This window comes from Ranitomeya imitator, chromosome 5 (assembly GCF_032444005.1).
Source record: "Ranitomeya imitator isolate aRanImi1 chromosome 5, aRanImi1.pri, whole genome shotgun sequence".
Lineage (NCBI taxonomy): Eukaryota > Metazoa > Chordata > Amphibia > Anura > Dendrobatidae > Ranitomeya > Ranitomeya imitator.
Genome location: NC_091286.1, coordinates 232,051,820 through 232,071,165, shown reverse-complemented (window position 1 = coordinate 232,071,165; position 19,346 = coordinate 232,051,820). Strand labels below are relative to the sequence as shown.

Here is a 19,346-nt window from a genome sequence, read left to right as displayed (position 1 = left end):
AAATCAGGCCCTGTGCAAAAAACAACACAATGTAAGTGGCAGAAAGTGGCTGGCTGATATACGACAAACTAACGAGACAGAAGTATATCCACTTTGTGACAATTTGAATTTCCCCTTTTTTGGGAGACTGAACCACAACTTAGGCCCAGTGTATATAACAACGCAATCTAAGTGGCAGAAAGTGGCTGGCTGATATACGAGAAACTAACAGGACAGAAGTATATCCACTTTGTGAGAATTTGAATCTCACTTTTTTGGTGAAGACTGAAACAAAACTCAGGCCCAGTGTATAAAGCAACACAATGTAAGTGGCAGAAAGTGGCTGGAAGATATATGAAAAAATACAAGGACTGTAGTACAATTTCAATCTCCCTACAATGATCTCAGGAAAAGTATGGCAGCAATAAAAAGGACTGCTGCACACAAAAGTGTGGACAAATAAACAAGATAACTGTGCAGAAAAGAGCAACAGGATTTTTGCTTTTAAAAAAGCAGTTGGTTTGCACAGCGGCGTGCAAACAGCAATGCAGCTATCAGGGAGCCTTATAAGGCAGTCTAAAGGTACCTTCACACTGAACGATATCGCTAGCGATCCGTGACGTTGCAGCGCCCTGGCTAGCGATATCGTTCAGTTTGACAGGCAGCAGCGATCAGGATCCTGCTGTGATGTCGTTGGTCGCTGCAGAAAGTCCAGCACTTTATTTCGTCGCTGGACTTTCTGCAGACATCACTGAATCGGCGTGTGTGATGCCGATTCAGCAATGTCTTCACTGGTAACCAGGGTAAACATCGGGTTACTAAGCGCAGGGCCGCGCTTCGTAACCCGATGTTTACCCTGGTTACCAGCATAAATGTAAAAAAAACAAACACTACATACTTACCTTCCGCTGTCTGTCCCCGGCGCTGTGCTTCTCTGCACTGTGAGCGCCGGCCAGCCGGAAAGCAGAGCACAGCGGTGACGTCACCGCTCTGCTTTCCGGCTGCTGTGCTCACAGTCAGTGCAGGAAAGCACAGCGCCGGGGACAGACAGCAGAAGGTAAGTATGTAGTGTTTGTTTTTTTTACGTTTATGCTGGTAACCAGCGTAAACATCGGGTTACTAAGCGCGGCCCTGCGCTTAGTAACCCGATGTTTACCCTGGTTACCAGGGGACCGGGATCGTTGGTCGCTGGAGAGCTGTCTATGTGACAGCTCTCCAGCAACCAAACAGCGACGCTGCAGCAATCGACATCGTTGTCGGTATCGCTGCAGTGTCGCTTAGTGTGAAGGTACCTTAATAGGCTACAGAGCTGAAGCACAAAAATCTAGCCTCCACTGTCCCTGCAAACAAATGGTGGTGTTGGACAGTGGAAATCGCTACAGCACAAGCAGTTTCGGGGCTTAATCTTCCCTCCCGAAACTATATCCCTTCTTCTGATGAAGCTGTGGCAACCTCTCCCTATGCTATGATTGGCAGAAGTAAGATGGCGGTCAGCGTGCACGCCCCGTTATAGCCCCTGTGACGCTGCAGAAAGCAAGGCAATCACTGTCATGCCCTTCTCTAAGATGGTGGGGACCAAGACCTGTGTCATCACTCTGCCCACACTCTGCGTCCTCCTTCATTGGCTGAAAAATGGCGCTGAAAGCGTCATACGAAACGCGACTTTGGCGCGAAGATCGCCGACCTCATGGCCGATCCCACACTAGAATCGGGTCGGGTTTCATGAAACCTGACTTTGCCAAAAGTCAGCGATTTTTTAATTTGTCCGATCCGTTTCGCTCAGCTCTATTCATCAGCAAAATACTCAAAAATTGGCTTTATTGCAGATTTTATCTTCAACTGAATGAGAAAGTTGAACAACAAAAGTAAACATTATCCTCAACAGACATTGAAATTACACAGTATTGCATGATAATCACTACCAGTGCTTTTGTATTATCATTAAAGGGGTTTTCTAGACTTCTGATATTGATAACCTATCCTTATCATAGGTCATTATTATCAGATTGGTGTTGTTCCAACACCCAAAACCATCACCGATTGTTTTAAGCTCTGGTAGCCACCAGAGGTAAGCAACACACAGAAGCAAACAGCACAGGTCACATAGTATAGGTTAGCTCACACTCATTTCAATAGTCACGGAGTGACCGCACACAGGAAAAGTCACTGCTCAGTGATTGGAGCTTTTCTGTTTGGCAGTGTACAACAATTTAGATATGGGTGCCAATGAAGCAGGGTGTTCCAGGTGTTCGACAGCCACTGATCTGATATTGATGATCTATATGAAGGAACGATCATCTATATCGAAAGTCTTAAGTGCGACTTATGCTTGTACCCACATTGAAACCGCTTTATTTGACACTCTTACTTGGGGAAACCTGTTTCAAGTTAACCCTGTCATATCTGTGTCTGTCACTGTGACATCCTTAAACAGGGAGTAATTTTCAAGGTCAAATAGTCATAAACGTTCTCTCCCACTAACGAGAGAGCAATAACTAGAAGAGTTCTAGGAGTTTCACTTGCACCAAAGTCGTAGAGCCTAAGGGTGTCCAAGCATTCCCTTTGGCGCATATGAGAAGACCAACATCTGTGCTAGTTTGGGGCTATGTTGGAGATTTTGCATTGAGGCACACAAGCTTCAATTTACCTCACTAAGTGGACATACTGTAAGGTGTGTGATATAGGATTTTCCATATTACAGGTAGGGAGCGATGGGAGATACTACATGTTGGGAGTAAAGGACGTCACATAGGCAGGAGATAAACATCAGGAAAATGTCATGCAACAACATGCGAGACTGACTCATGGATGAACAACTCCAGGCAGGTTATTAGCATGTGACTAACTGGACTGCATGTAAATCACAATTTTTTAACGTTCGGAAAATCCTGTAGATAAAAATAATAATAAATAGTCAATGTGCACATTAGATCTATATGTAATTCATTAAATAATTTATGAATAATTCACTATTTCTGAAATAAGGATTCCTAGAAAAATATGTGATTAAAAAGATGCTAATATATATTTGACCAGAACAAAGTTATTCTATGTAAGCAGCTCAACAGCAAAAGCCTTTCCAAGTTCCTGATTATGTGATCTTGTGAAAAAAAAAACTTGAATATTATTGCAAAAAAAAATCTAATGCTTAGGACTGGCTAGCTGCATCATTTATGAGAAATGTTAATTTGATGTGCCATGTGATTGCCTAGTCATAGCAAGTTTTTCGTATGTGACTTGTTTATCCTCTGATCTTGTAGGAAAACTGCCTAGTTCTATTACTTGTTGGGGCATTTGCTAGATAAGAATACATAGCGAGGTGCTATAGTAAACACTTGGATAATCATTTCTTGGAAATTCTGCTTCTAAAGTTCGTTTCTTTCTGACTTCATTACTAAAAGTATCAGTTCAAGCTAAGGTTATGTGGAACCAAGTGCAAAGTTTGCATTGTGTATAAAAGGCGCGACCAAAGCAGGTGGAGAAGTTTTTATATTTTATGACATCTAGAGACAGTGCAATATGTGTTGTAGCTGTTTTAGCATATTCATTTTATATGGCCTTTTCACAGAAAAGGCTTTCCAAATTAATAGAAAGATAGGAGCATATTTACGACTAGATGGTGGCCCGATTCTAACGCATCGGGTATTCTAGAATATGCATGTCCACGTAGTATATTGCCCAGTTACGTAGTATATTGCCCATTTACGTAGTATATTGCCCAGCCACGTAGTATATTGCCCAGCCACGTAGTATATTGCACAGTGACGTAGTATATTGCCCAGCCACGTAGTATACAGCACAGAGCCACGTAGTATATTGCACAGCGACGTAGTATATTGGCCAGCCACGTAGTATATTGCCCAGCGACGTAGTATATTGCCCAGCCACGTAGTATAAAGCAGAGAGCCACGTAGTATATTGTCCAGCCATGTAGTATACAGCACAGAGCCACGTAGTATATTGCACAGCGACATAGTATATTGTCCAGCCACGTAGTATATTGCCCAGCCACGTAGTATATTGCACAGCAACGTAGTATATTGCCCAGCCTTGTAGTATACAGCACAGAGCCACGTAGGATATTGCCCAGTGACGTACTATATTACCGAGCCACGTATGTCACAGGTTAAAAAAAATAAAAATAAACATACTCACCTAACGATCTGAGGGCCCCTTGTAGTTGAACATACTCACCATTCTTGTCGCTGCTCCTCAGCGTCCCGTCTCTCCGCTTCCTGGGATCCAACGTCGCTGTGCAGATGGGCGCGCGGCTGCCGCCATCTTGCGTTCCCAGGATGCTTTGCAAAATTACCCATATGACTTAGCGGTCTCGCGAGACCGCTAGGTCTTATGGGTAATTTCGCAAAGCATCGCTGGGAAAGGAAGATGGCGGTAGGCGCGAGCGGCTCAGCGGACAACGGAGGGTGAGTATAGCAGGTTTATAGTTTTTGTACTATTTTTAACATTACTTTCTTTTACTATTGATGCCTCATATGCAGCATCAATAGTAAAAGGTTGGGGACACAGAGGGTTAATAGCGGCAGTAACGGAATGCGTTACCGCTGGCATTAACCCTGTGTTAGCGGTGACCGGAGGGGAGTATGGAGCGAGCGCCGGGGACACTGACTGCGGGGAGTAAGCAGCGGAGCGCCGGGGACACTGACAGCGGGGAGCGGAGCGCCGGGGACACTGACTACGGGGAGCGAAGTGCCGGGGACACTGACTGCTGGGAGCGGAGCGCCGGGGACACTGCGGGGAGCGGAGCGCCGGGGACACTGACTGCGGGGAGTGGAGCGCCGGGGACACTGACTATGGGGAGCGGAGCGCCGGGGACACTGACTGCAGGGAGTATGGAGCGGCCATTTTCTTCCAGACTGTGCCTGTCGCTGATTGGTCGTGGCTGTTTTGCGGCGACAAATCAGCGACTTGGATTTCCATGATAGACAGAGGCCACGACCAATGAATATCCGTGATAGAAGGACAGACAGACGGAAGTACCCCTTAGACAATTATTTATATAGATACTCCCCAGAAGAGATCAGAAGTAATTTTTACTTGTCCAGCTATGTCCTGCATATTTGTTTTGATGCTGCCAGTGCTTTTAGCACAATATAAAAAACATAGTTTCCATGATTTCACTTTTTAATAATCAATACGGTAACTGGCACACCCTTAATGGGTAGTATGAATTTGTATAGGGTGCTAATTTATTTGGAGCCAACCACCGAGCTCCTTTAAATCTACAGTAAGTGGAAGAAAGGAACTGCACACCAAAAGGCATGTGGATTAAGATTTATTCAGAATATGCTATATCCAGAGATTACACCTCCATCAGTGTAGCAAAAAAAATAACATTTCAGCTAAGTACTCTTCACCAGACTGTGAAAAAATATGAAAGCATAAAGAATATAAACTAGTGGATTGCTGGTAATAATTATCAAAATCTCAAAAATTATAAAGATACATCAAATAAAAAATAAATCATATAAAAAGGTAGGTAAAAAAGGAGGTAAATAGGGTACGGAACCTATCCAATAGTCGAGTCTGTCAGTTATTACATTGTTACGGGTAAATAGCAAAGGTGGTGTGACATGAATGGCCCTAGAATCAAAAGGCACGTGAGATTATGTCAGACCCATAGAAGATTGGATCCACACTAAAATTGAGATAAAAACTTAGTAAGGCTGCCGTCACACTCGCAGTATTTGGTCAGTATTTAACATCAGTATTTGTAAGCCAAAACCAGGAGTGGAGCAAATAGAGGAAAAGTATATCAGAAACATATGCACCACTTCTGTATTTATCACCCACTCCTGGTTTTGGCTTACAAATACTGATGTAAAATACTGACCAAATACTGCGAGTGTGACAGCAGCCTAAGACTTGTCACCAAAGAAGTGAATAGTTGTAATCTCATAATAAGATGACAGAAGAAACCAGAAGGGTACAGTAAAGAAGAAAAGAGAAAACAGGAAAGAAGAAGACAAAAGGGGGAGAACAGATCTAGGAAAAGAAGTAAGGGAGCATATTGGTACCAGCAGGGCCGCACTGGCCATCTTGCAATTCTGGCAAATGCGAGAAGGAGCTGACTGGTTGTGGGCTGCTTTGTCTGCTATGTTGTTAACAGAATCAGGGTCCTTAATATGCCCATACAGTTCACAGTTATGACGGAGCACAAAGCCGTTGGCTCCGTCACTCAACAGGTCACAGGCGTCCCTTCTATCCGCAGCCTGCTGGAGTCCAGCACTAAACAAGGAGCGTAGGTGGTGCAATGATGTCACTGCATCATGCCGCTAGATTGGATAGACAAGGAGACAGACACTATGGAGGATGAGGAATCTCGATTAGGTGAGTATAGGGATTTTTTCTTTTTGGGTGGCTCTGGGGAACCATTACACTATACAGGGAACTGTGAGTCGGACCATCATAGTATATAAGGGGCTGTGGGGTGGACTACTGTGGCGCTCTGAAGGTCCAGATGCCACAGAGGTATTGCATCTCAGCCAGAGATGGGGTATCCCTACTCTCTGGTAAGAAGGGAACTTTGTACAGAACTCCAACACTTGCACCAAACAGACACCAGTTTAGATGGGGCATCTGGGAGAACCCTTAGGGAGGATGGCCTCATCCCAGTTTAGATAGGAAAGAGTGTTGGGGAGTGGGTGGAGAAGGTAGGAAAAAGAGGAGGAGCTAATCAGGCTGGGAAGAGTGTGAGAGCAGTTGGTCCTGCGAGACCAAAGAAGGCCGAAGTCACACTACAGCGAGATATGGTCGCGTCTCACAGGTTAAAAACAAGCTCTGGCACCGGCACTCCGGAGCGGAGCATGCAGCTCCATGTATTGCTGTTTGGCTGCAGGCTCCGCTCTGGAGTGCCGGTGCCAGAGCTTGGTTTTAACCTGCGAGACTCGGCCGTATCTCGCTGAGTGTGATCCCGGCCGAAGAAGGAAGTCTGAGGCGGAGGGGAAAAGAGTGGAGCTGTGCAGACATGCAGGTCTGACAGACTGAGAGAGAGAGCAAGAATTGAAAGGGAGGAGAAGAAACTCCCAGTAGATGGGGTTCCAGGAACACGGGAAGTGCGGAGGCCACCCGTGGGATCCGTTTCCAGGCAGACCAGTGTCAGTGGAGGGACCAGGCCGCAGTAGGGGATCCGGCCCCTGAATTAGTGGGAACACTCCAGGCTCCAGCTAAGAATCCAGAGGCTGCTGTGATTGCAGGTGCAGCAGCCACATTTGTACCTACTCACCAAAAAGGTGAACATATAGGGTCCAGGGGACAGAGAGTATGTTGCCCAACAAGACCCACGTTCACTGGCTTGGGACACTAAGTGGCAAGCGCAGAGGCAGGAGAGGCGATAGCCAGTGCAGAAAGATGGCCAGGAGAGGCATACATATAAGTGGAGTTATGGACAGGTGCCCGACTTGCTGGAGAGTTTTCTGGACTTCTTACCTGGAGAACACAGCACCCAGGCTGGGGGCCCAAACTGTAAGTAAAGCTGTGAAAACTGCAACCTGCTGTGTCCATCCATTTCCTTTCGGCATCACCTACTCTGCACCTCTACCTATCTGTTATGAACTGGTGGTTTAGAACCACAATGGACCTGGTGGTTAAGAGCACACAAAATGACCTGATAGTTACTAATACATAGGACAAGCTCTGAGACGTGGGAACTCTGCTGACCGCAATCCCTAATCCTATCATACCACACTAGAAGTAGCCGTGGAGCGCTCCTGACCAGACCTAGGCGCCTCGGCACAGCCTAAGAAACTAGCTAGCCCTGAAGATAGAAAAATAAGCCTACCTTGCCTCAGAGAAATTCCCCAAAGGAAAAGGCAGCCCCCCACATATAATGACTGTGAGTAAAGATGAAAATACAAACACAGAGATTAAATAGATTTTAGCAAAGTGAGGCCCGACTTACTGAATAGACCGAGGATAGGAAAGATAGCTTTGTGGTCAGCACAAAACCTACAAACAACCACGCAGAGGGTGCAAAAAGACCCTCCGCACCGACTAACGGTACGGAGGTGCTCCCTCTGCGTCCCAGAGCTTCCAGCAAGCAAGACAAACCAAAATAGCGAGCTGGACAGAAAAAATAGCAAACAAAAGAAACACAAGCAGAACTTAGCTTATGCAGGGAAGACAGGCCACAAGAACGATCCAGGAGAGAACAAGACCAATACTGGAACATTGACTGGAGGCAAGGAACAAAGAACTAGGTGGAGTTAAATAGAGCAGCACCTAACGACTTAACCTCGTCACCTGAGGAAGGAAACTCAGAAGCCGCAGCCCCACTCACATCCACCAGAGGAAGCTCATGGACAGAACCAGCCGAAGTACCACTCATGACCACAGGAGGGAGCTTGACCACAGAATTCACAACAGTACCCCCCCTTGAGGAGGGGTCACCGAACCCTCACCAGAGCCCCCAGGCCGACCAGGATGAGCCAAATGAAAGGCACGAACCAGATCGGCAGCATGAACATCAAAGGCAAAGACCCAGGAATTATCTTCCTGACCATCACCCTTCCACTTAACCAGGTACTGGAGTTTCCGTCTCGAAATACGAGAATCCAAAATCTTCTCCACCACATACTCCAACTCCCCCTCAACCAAAACCGGGGCAGGAGGATCAACGGATGGAACCACAGGTGCCACGTATCTCCGCAACAATGACCTATGGAATACATTATGGATGGAAAAAGAAGCTGGAAGGGTCAAACGAAACGACACAGGATTAAGAACCTCAGAAATCCTATACGGACCAATGAAATGAGGCTTAAACTTAGGAGAGGAAACTTTCATAAGAATATAACGAGACGACAACCAAACCAAATCCCCAACACGAAGTCGGGGACCCACACAGCGCCTGCGGTTAGCGAAACGTTGAGCCTTCTCCTGGGACAATGTCAAATTGTCCACTACATGAGTCCAAATCTGCTGCAACCTATCCACCACAGTATCCACACCAGGACAGTCCGAAGACTCAACCTGCCCTGAGGAGAAACGAGGATGGAAACCAGAATTGCAGAAAAACGGCGAAACCAAACTAGCCGAGCTGGCCCGATTATTAAGGGCCAACTCAGCCAAAGGCAAAAAGGACACCCAATCATCCTGATCAGCAGAAACAAAGCATCTTAGATATGTGCTTAGTAGTATAGATGTACAGTGACAAGACTTGTATCAGGTACCAGTCACACAGACGTGTGATGCCCCATGCTGGCTCACAGCCTATTGGACATGCCCTGTTATGATAAGGCAATTCAGTACCACAATGGACATAGAAGCCAGAGCACATACAGTGACCTGACAATAACCCAAAAACATAGAACGAGCTCTGAGACGTGGAAACTCTGCTGACCGCAATCCCTAATCCTCACCAACACACACTAGAGGCAGCTGTGGATTGCGCCTAACGCTCCCTATGCAACTCGGCACAGCCTGAGAAACTAGCTAGCCTGAAGATAGAAAATAAGCCTACCTTGCCTCAGAGAAATACCCCAAAGAAAAAGGCAGCCCCCACATATAATGACTGTGAGTTAAGATGAAAAGACAAACGTAGAGATGAAATAGATTTAGCAAAGTGAGGCCCAACTTTCTGAACAGAGCGAGGATAGGAAAGGTAACTTTGCGGTCAACACAAAACCCTACAAAAACCACGCAAAGGGGGCAAAAAGACCCTCCGTACCGAACTAACGGCACGGAGGTACACCCTCTGCGTCCCAGAGCTTCCAGCAAGCAGGAAAAAACAAATTGACAAGCTGGACAGAAAAAAACAGCAAACAAATAGCAAAGAGGAACTTAGCTATGCAGAGCAGCAGGCCACAGGAACGATCCAGGAGGAAACAGGTCCAATACTAGAACATTGACTGGAAGCCAGGATCAAAGCACTAGGTGGAGTTAAATAGAGAAGCACCTAACGACTTCACCACATCACCTGAGGAAGGAAACTCAGAAGCCGCAGTACCACTTTCCTCCACCAACGGAAGCTCACAGAGAGAACCAGCCGAAGTACAACTTGTGACCACAGGAGGGAGCTCTGCCACAGAATTCACAACACTTATGGGGGCCATACACCTTTATGGAGCAGTGTACGGGGCATATACCATGGAGCATCTTATGGGGGCCATAAACCTTTATGGAGCAGCATACTGGGCATATACTATGGAGCATCTTATGGGGGCCATCAACCATAATGCAGCAGCATACGGGGCATATACTATGGAGCATTTTATGGGGGCCATCAACCATAATGAAGCAGCATATGAGGCATATACTATGGAGCATCTTATGGGGGCCATCAACCATAATGGAGCGGCATACGGGGCATATACTATGGAGCATCTTGTGGGTGCCATCAACCATAATGGAGCAGCGTATGGGGCATATGGATGGGAGCAGCAAATTACAGAACGGTGGCGCAGGATGGGAGCAGCACATGACAGAACGGGGGTGCAGGATGGGGGCAGCACATGACAGAATAGGGCAGCACATGACAGAACGGCGGTGCAGGATGGAAGCAGCACATGACAGAACGGGGGCGCAGGATGGGAGCAGCACATGACAGGATGGGGGCGCAGGATGGGAGCAGCAAATGACAGAATGGAGGCACAGGATAGGTGCAGCACATGTCAGAATGGAGGCGCAGGATGGGAGCAGCACATGTCAGAATGGGGGCGCAGGATGGGAGCAGCACATGACAGAATGGGGGCGCAGGATGGGTGCAGCACATGACAGGATGGGGGCGCAGGATGGAGCAGCACATGCATGACAGGACGGGAGCACAGGATGGAGCAGCTCATGACAGGATGGGGACGCAGGATGGAGCAGCACATGACAGGATGGGGACGCAGGATGGAGCAGCACATACCAGGATGGAGACCATATACCAATATAAATACTCGCCACCCGGTCGTAGAACAGGTTCAATAGCTAGTATGTTATATTGAAGGTTGAAATTGCTAATAAAAGAGAATCTATTGAGAAAATGATATGGTCAGCATGAAGAGGCTTTAGAAATAGTGAGTGGAGTGGTTCTCATCTACACCCTAATGACTACTTGTTGGCAACATCAAAAGTGAAGGAATGCCCTGATTTAAAGCCCTCTACACATTGGACTAAAGTTGTCTGAGCACATGAATATTGGTGGAATCAGCCAACAGCCTTTTGAGTATAGGGACCTCTTGACTCTTACCTGACAGATTATGTCAAACCAATCATTCCTAAGTATAGGGGTGTAAGGAGAGATTATTGTTGGGTGAACAATAGTTGCACTGTCAGTTATCTAATGTGTATGGGGTCATGAAAGAGTAACGGTAGGTTTAATTTTTATTTAATAAATTAATAGTTCCCTTAAAAATGAGCAACTCTGTAATACTGTATATCCTAGTTGAGATTAGATATTTTACTAAATTACTTATTTTTATGTGTACAATTCATTCATGAAAAAGAAATAAATCAATGGCTACTCTTTAGATTATTGACCCTGAGTAAGTACTGTGAGAAATGCCCTAAAGCAGGGTTGGACTGGCCCACTCGAGAACCGGAGGATTCTCCGGGATGTATTATACTATATCAGGCTGGCTGCATTATACCCTATGAGGGGGGCTACATTATATTCTAGGGGGGGCTGCATTATATTCTATGAGGGAGGCTACATTATACTATATGAGGCTGGCTGCATTATACCCTATGAGGGGGACTACATTATATTCTATGGGGGGCTGCATTATATTCTATGAGGGAGGCTACATTATATTTTATGAGGGGGGCTGCATTATACTATATGAGGGAGCTACTTTATAGTCTATGAGGGGGCTACTTTATATTCTATGAGGAGGGCTACCCCAACCCCTACTATTTAATTAAGACATGTGCTACCTTTTATTATACCCTGATATTAGGGCTTTTTACAGTACAATTGATGGTCTTCTATTTACTTCTATGTAGCTACATAGAGGGCCCCAAGATTGATGTTCTCGGGTTGTCCCAAGGTGCTTCAGTCCGACGCTGAAACATTGTGCTAGCTCACTTGCCCTTAAACCACCTGTGATAAGATGTCTGAAACAAAGATAAAGACCAGGAGTGGAGACATTGTCAATGCAGCCAGTTCAACTGCATCGGGGCCTGGAGATGGGGAGGCTCCAACATCGGTGACTATTTCAGCTGGATGTGCATCTCCCTGTGCTGCAATACAAGCCGCCTGCCAGAGGCTGACAACTGATGTTGGTGTGCCCACGACCTCATGATGTCATGCGCCATGGCGGAGATGCCAAAGTCGGCTGTCGTATCTTGCAGAAGAGGACTGTGTATGGCATGGAAGTGGAGGAAAGTGGATCGAATCGTGTTTTGTTTTTTTAATATAGTGGGGAACAGGCAACATTATATTATGATGAGGCCCAGGATAGAGTACATGAACACCAGGAAGGGGCCAGAACTTGGCACAATAACCCTAGGAAGAGGACAAGGTGCTATAAATGACAAAAATAACAAGAAAATCAAAAATGTAAGGTGCGATGCTGTACATAACAAGAGAAGTCACTATGTTGTAAGGGGTGGTAATAATCTCCAAATCTGCAAGGGAGTTAGGATGATACTACATCATGTTGAGAGTTCAGGACTTCACAGAATCGTGAAATAAACAGCAGGTGAATGACAACCGTGATCATACGTGAGACTGAGTTAAGGGTGCACAGCTACATACAGTTCATTACTAAGTAAGTAGCTAATCTTACTGTTAGGTGTTGAGTTCCCACCGCTGCACCTCCGCTGCGGTCTCCCATTCTTCTTCAGCCACAGTGGAGCCTGCTCAGCGGAGACATCGGTCCCAGCGTCTGGCTCAGGCAGATACTGTGCGCTTGGTTACTGCTGATCTTCCAGGCTCAGCCATTGTAACCAGCACTGTTCTGCAGCGAGCAGATGCTTCTGGGACTAAGTCCTGCTTTTCCGCTACTGAGCATGCCCAAGGGACGGCCTCTCATTGGAGGTCGGGGTCACATGCTCAGGTCCTGAAGCAGCTCCTATTGGACCACTAGGAAGGTCCTGGAGAGCTTTCTCTATAAAAGTTTTGCATGGCTGCACGGCCATGAACTAGTATCAACCTATGTTTATGAGCTTAGCTACCTAGTGGTCTGTGTCTGCATGTGCTCAGGGGTGACTGTATAGCTACTAGAATTCTGGCACCTACTGAGAGGAGTTCATGTGTGTGAATTTAGGGCTGGTGTATAGCCACTAGAATTACGGCACCTCTGGAGAGGAGTTGTTTGTGTGCTGAAGCTGACTGTTTGACCACTGTATGCTATCTGCTCTGTAAGGCTATGTGCACACGTAAGAAAAGAGGTGCAAAATTTTCTGCACAAAATCCGTATCTCCTGGCAGCATCCGCAGCCACAGTTTTTATGCAGATTTTGTGCGGATTTTCTGCGGTTTTTGCCACGGTGGATTTTTAACATGGAGGGGTGCAGAAACGCTGCAGATCTGCACAAAAGAAGGGACATGCACTTCTTTGAAATCCGCAGCAATTCCGCACTGATCTTTCCACACCATCTGCACAGCTATTTTTTTTACCCCATTGATTTACATTGTACTGTACATCACAGTGTGGATCTGCAGCGTTTCTGCGCGGAAAAATCCGCTGCGGATCCGCAGCAAATCCGCATTGTGTGCACATAGCCTTAGTGAGCTGTCATCCTCTGTGAAGTTAACAGGGCATAGCGTTATCCTAATCCCGGCGACTCTGTGAAGCAACAGAGTTCGCTGCTATACAGACCGGGTGACGGAACCCGTGTCTATTCAGGTGTTGTACCGCCATATAGTGCCGCCATTTACTAGCAGCAGGTTGCACTCCTGCATGGTGTACCCAGGGCTGCGAACGCACCTATATTTTCTCAATAATTACTCGGTGCGTTCCGCCAGCCCTAACACTTACTTCAATAGGTCAGATTAGACATATAAAAAGTCTTCACAATGCAAATAATGGTTAAAAACATTATTATTTGTGAGCAATGAGCATAGCACAGTTTGTAGCATATATATATATATACTATAAAATATGAATATAGAAAAAGGGGCAAGCGGGCACCATGGTGTAAGGAATGGAGTTCAACATGATTTTTTGTTCTCACTGGAAATAAACCGCACAAGTGGCAGACAACATGATAACATGGACCTGGATTGTACAGAGATGTCCATTAAACGGAGCCTGTCAGCTTATTCATGCTGCTAATTTCATGGCAGCACAAATCAGAGCTTGGCTATACAATTGCAGCCTGGCATATTTTTCTCTTAAATGCTCTGGCATTTTTGAAAAAATGTAGTTTGAAAAGCCAAAGACAAGACTAGTCCGACACATTGCTCCAAATAATTCACCGGTCTCTCATGAGTGCGCAATGTAAGAGACTTGTCAATCACCTGGAGCAACGCTGGATAAAGGACATTTCAAATTACATTTTCTAATGCTGGACAAAAAATATACCTGGCGTATTGTGTAGCCAAACTCTGATTCATGCTGTCCATGGTTTGGACCACATAACAAAGCTGACAAATTCCCTTTAAATATCACTGTGTTAACACAGGAGGAGGCTTTTTGCTTCCTGGGGCTCTCCTGTGGTAGGTGGGACACGTGACAAAGAGGAAGTCCGGGCTGCAGCTGATCTCTGACTTCCTCTTCATGTTCAATTTGTCCAAAGGTGGGAACAGTGATTCCAGAGCTAATTGGGCGGCAGGGTCATGTGTCACACCAACTGAACGGGAGCCCCAGGAGAACGGATGCCAACACTGCAGGAAAGGCACCAGCAGGGGAAATGAGCATAAGCTTTTTTATTTTATCGAGGCCACGCATGGGTTATGATAAGGAGTTGCCCAAGTAGTGGACAACATCTTTACTGAAATAATGCTAAAGCCCCTAGCCTTTTAGAGATAAATACAAAGCTCAAAGGACACCTACAAGTCAGATCAACCCTCCTAACTGTCTATATGCACATGCAGGTTAAAATAATAATAATAATAATAATAATAATAATAATAATAATAATAATAAAGGAGGTTGAATAAAATGATACCTTGATATCTGTGATTCGGTGTCTTATTTCAGAGAAATCCATGTTTTTCTTATATGTAAATTGGTTGTTAAGATCTTTGGGCCAGACACTGATCTGCATAAGGATCTGCCCCGAGAGCTTATTTTTAACCCCTTCACCCCCGGAGCTTTTTCCGCTTTTTCATTTTCGTTTTTTGCTCCCCTCCTTCCCAGAGCCATAACTTTTTTGTTTTTCCGTCAATATGGCCATGTGAGGGCTTATTTTTTGCGGGACGAGATGTACTTTTGAACTATATCATTGATTTTACCATGCCATGTAACAGAAAACGGGAAAAAAATTCCAAGTGTGATGAAATTGCAAAAAAAGTGCAATCTCACACTTGTTTTTTGTTTGGCTTTTTTGCTAGGTTTACTAAATGCTAAAACTGACCTGCCATTATGATTCTCCAGGTCATTACGAGTTCATAGACACCAAACATGTCAAAGTTATTTTTTATCTAAGTGGTGAAAAAAATTTCCAAAATTTGCTTAAAAAAAAAAAAAAAAAATGCGCTATTTTCCGATACCCGTAACGTCTCCAATTTTCGTGATCTGGGGTCAGGTGAGGGCTTATTTTTTGCATGCCGAGCTGGCGTTTTTAATGATACCATTTTGGTGTAGATGCGTTCTTTTGATCGCCCGTTATTGCATTTTAATGCAATGTCGCGGCGACCAAAAAAACGTAATTTTGGCGTTTTGATTTTTTTTCTCGCTATGTCATTTAGCGGTCAGGTTAATCCTTTGTTTTTATTGATAGATCTGGTGATTCTGAACGCGGCGATACCAAATATGTGTATATTTAATTTTTTTTTAATTGTTTTATTTTGATTGGGGCGAAAGGGTGATTTGAACTTTTATATTTTTTTTATTTTTTTAATATTTTTAATCACTTTTTTTTTTTATTTTGGCATGCTTCAATAGCCTCCATAGGAGGCTAGAAGCATGCATTACTCGATCGGCTCTGCTACATAGAGGTGAAGTGCAGATCACCTCTATGTAGCAGAAATGCAGGTGTGCTTTGAACGCCGACCACAGGGTGGCGCTCAAAGCAATCGGCCATCAACAACCATAGAGGTCTCAAGGAGACCTCTGGTTGTTATGGCGATGCACTGCCGACCCCCGATCATGTGTCGGGGGTCCGCAGTGCGAGCACTTCCGGCCGCGCGGCCGAGAGCGCTAGTTAAATGCCGCTGTCAGCGCTTGACGGCGGCATTTAACTAGTTAATGGGCGCGGGCGGATCGCGATTCCGCTCGCGCTCATTGCGCGCACATGTCAGCTGTACAAAACAGCTGACATGTCGCGGCTTTGAGGTGGGCTCACCGCCGGAGCCCACCTCAAAGCAGGGGATCTGCCAGCTGACGTACTATTCCGTCAGCTGGCAGAAAGGGGTTAATGAAAGCGAGTGTTACCAGTGTGGACCAAGTAATAACTGACAATCTACATGTCTCACACTGGTAACACTCAATGTCATCTAAAATAAGCCCTGGAGGCAGATTCTCATGGAGATCAGTGTCTGGCCCAAACTTAACCGCTCATTTACAGTACGTGTAAAAAAATATGAATTTCACAGGGATAAAACATAGGATAACAAATATCAAGATATCATTTTGTCAACTCCCTATGACCTACATGCTCATATAGATGGCTTAGGATGGTTGATGCTACTGACAGATTCCCTTTAAGTCTGAAATATTACTATCTTGGACAAGTAAATACAAAGAAATTAACCTAGATAGTGATAATAGTTTTGCTGAGTAAACATACATTGGAATAAAGTAATGCCCTCTTTAAAAAGGCCGATCATGGCCATCAAATGACCGCCGATCGACTATATACAAGCCAATCTGAAGTCGTTTACTTATGTCATTAGATGGACTGCAGAACATTATATGCACACAGAACAATTACTAACACAATTATCCTGTGAGCATAGAATATCATTTATTTCAAAGGCAGCACATGACCTGCTTACACGAGGCACTCTGTTGCTGATAACAATCACTTTTATGCATGGTTATAAATTCAACACACCAGTAGAATGAGTATATTATAATTTTTAATATTTTAATGGTTGATTGCGAGCCCATTAGATTGTCCAATAGTCAGGAATAAATCATACTAAGGAATGACTGTCAAAACGAAAGCAGAGCAGGTAGAAAGAGCTTGGGTGCTATGGTTACCAGTAAACTGAAGAACAGTGCTAAAAGTCAAGCAATTGGTGCAAAAGCAAATATAGTTTTAAAGTGCATAACAGAGACATAAACCTTGGACTAAAATAAAATATTATCAATCTATTAATTATCTTGAATATTGGATGCAATTTTGAGGTTCACTGTGGATAATGATATAGAAGAGCTACAAGGTCAATATAAAATTAACTGTAATTCCAAAAATTAAGTATAGAAAAAAATCAGTATTACTTACCCCCACTATTCAACTACTCAAGTGCTGTTTCTCCACCACTGCCCCAGACTTTGTTGTCAAGGTTGCATTGTTGACATCACGATTACTGCAAGTTACCACTGTAGTCAATCACAGGGCCCATCAGACATGTCAATGTATTCATACAAGACATCCAGTGATTGGCTGCAGAGTCTGTAGTCGTGGCGTCACAGTTGCAGCCCGGCCAACAAAAACTGGAGCACTAATGGAGAGGTAACGATGAAGCCGTAGGGATTCAGTAATGCTGATTTTCTTAGAGACCAAGCCTTTATACAAAAAAAAATCTTAAAATGATAAGCTCCTTTAATGGCCATGTATCTATTTTTGTGGTTTGACACTAATGGCATGTTGCCAAACAAAATGACCACTGGGAATAGATTTCATGGCTAAAGAAAAAAAATGAAATCCGAAATAAATAAGACAAAATAGATTGTTTGATAGGCCAAAACTTGCAACAATATAGTATATAAACTGATTTGCCATGGCATATGTAGAAAAATTGTAGTGATGCCAACATTTGTCTAAAACTTGTAGAGATTTCATAAACCACCAATCATTAAAAATGGAATGCGTGAAGGCAGCTTAAACATCAAATCAATCACTATAATTTTTTAAAAATCATTTCCATCATAGTCATTTTATAAATAGGTTCTTTTTGCTAATAAATGCGCTGCTTCAGAAAGTTTCTACCGACATGCTGTTTTGCTTGTCACCGAGGTCAGATCAAGTCTCAAGTTCAAAGTTTTCATGTTGTGAAGAAAGTGTATAAAGTGTATTCCTTGCCTTTTTTCAATATTTCGAATATTGAACGGTTTCCCAGAGTGTATTGTGGATTGTTTATTTTAATATTAAAGTATATCAAGCATTCAATAAAGAATGTCTTGCCAGTAATCTACAACATTTCTGCCATGTAACCATCAATCATAGAATTATTATAATTTACACCTAATCTAGGTGCTTACCTGAATCAATCGTCAAAGGTAGTAGTAAAAGGAGCAGAAGAGGTGTCAGCATTGTCACTGTGGCTAGCCTTATGTCTTACACATAGCTCTTGTGTAGAATTCCGGTGACATTCAGGCAGGTGAGAGTACCTTCAGTCTGCCCCATGTTTGGTAACTTGTCCCAGGAACCAGACTTGGACAGGAAAGCTACTTGTCTGTAGAGCACGTGTATTCCCACGGACGTCCTTTTTGTCCACTTTTCTTCTTTATTTCATCTACATCTGTGAACATGAAGTGTTCAAGGTTTCCTGTCATGTCTGGTATGCCTCACCCAACAGTCATTCTTCCTCTTCACATAATGTAACCTGGTTACACCTGAAGTTTGCATGAAGTTAGTTCAAGGAAGTATATTTAGAGGAGGAGCAAGAATTATGAAATTGGATACCTCTACAGTGGTTACGTTTGAGAGGAAACACATCTGATTATGTTTCTTAGGAATAGAAGATGGCACATTTTTTAAACTCATTTAGCAGTGAGAAATGTAGCATATTTGGTCATTCATTGTAGAGCAAAAATATCAGGATTTATCAGCAATCTCAAGAAACCAAAACATACAGTAACATCTAGTAATTATGGCTTCAGGATGCTTGGGTACAGGAGCACTAGACACTGGAGTAGGGTGGATAACAGTGGTTTTCATTCACATATAAACAGTTAAACGGATGCAAGAGCTCAGAGGATGAGGACACAAGTGTATGGAACGCACTACTAGGGCAGCGGGATACTCGGTACAGGGTCCGGTCTTAAAAGGGATGTCACGGTGGCTGAGACTCGGTCCGTGGCCCTGGGTGCCCAATTAAAGGAAAAGGTATTTAAAGGGATTTGTAATGTCTATTGTTCATGACACGTC

At 44.4% G+C, this 19,346-nt stretch overlaps 1 protein-coding gene across 1 annotated transcript in view; it reads right to left on the bottom strand.

The window, feature by feature from the left end:
- The window catches only part of LOC138637364 (interleukin-20 receptor subunit alpha-like), a 53,111-nt gene extending 34,276 nt beyond the window's left edge, over positions 1 to 18,835 (bottom strand). The window contains exon 1 of the mRNA XM_069725961.1: positions 18,458 to 18,835. Within this exon, the coding sequence (XP_069582062.1) occupies positions 18,458 to 18,509 (52 nt within the window). The 5' untranslated portion in view covers positions 18,510 to 18,835. The remainder of the gene's footprint in view (positions 1 to 18,457) is intronic.
- Between the last annotated feature and the right edge of the window lie 511 nt (positions 18,836 to 19,346).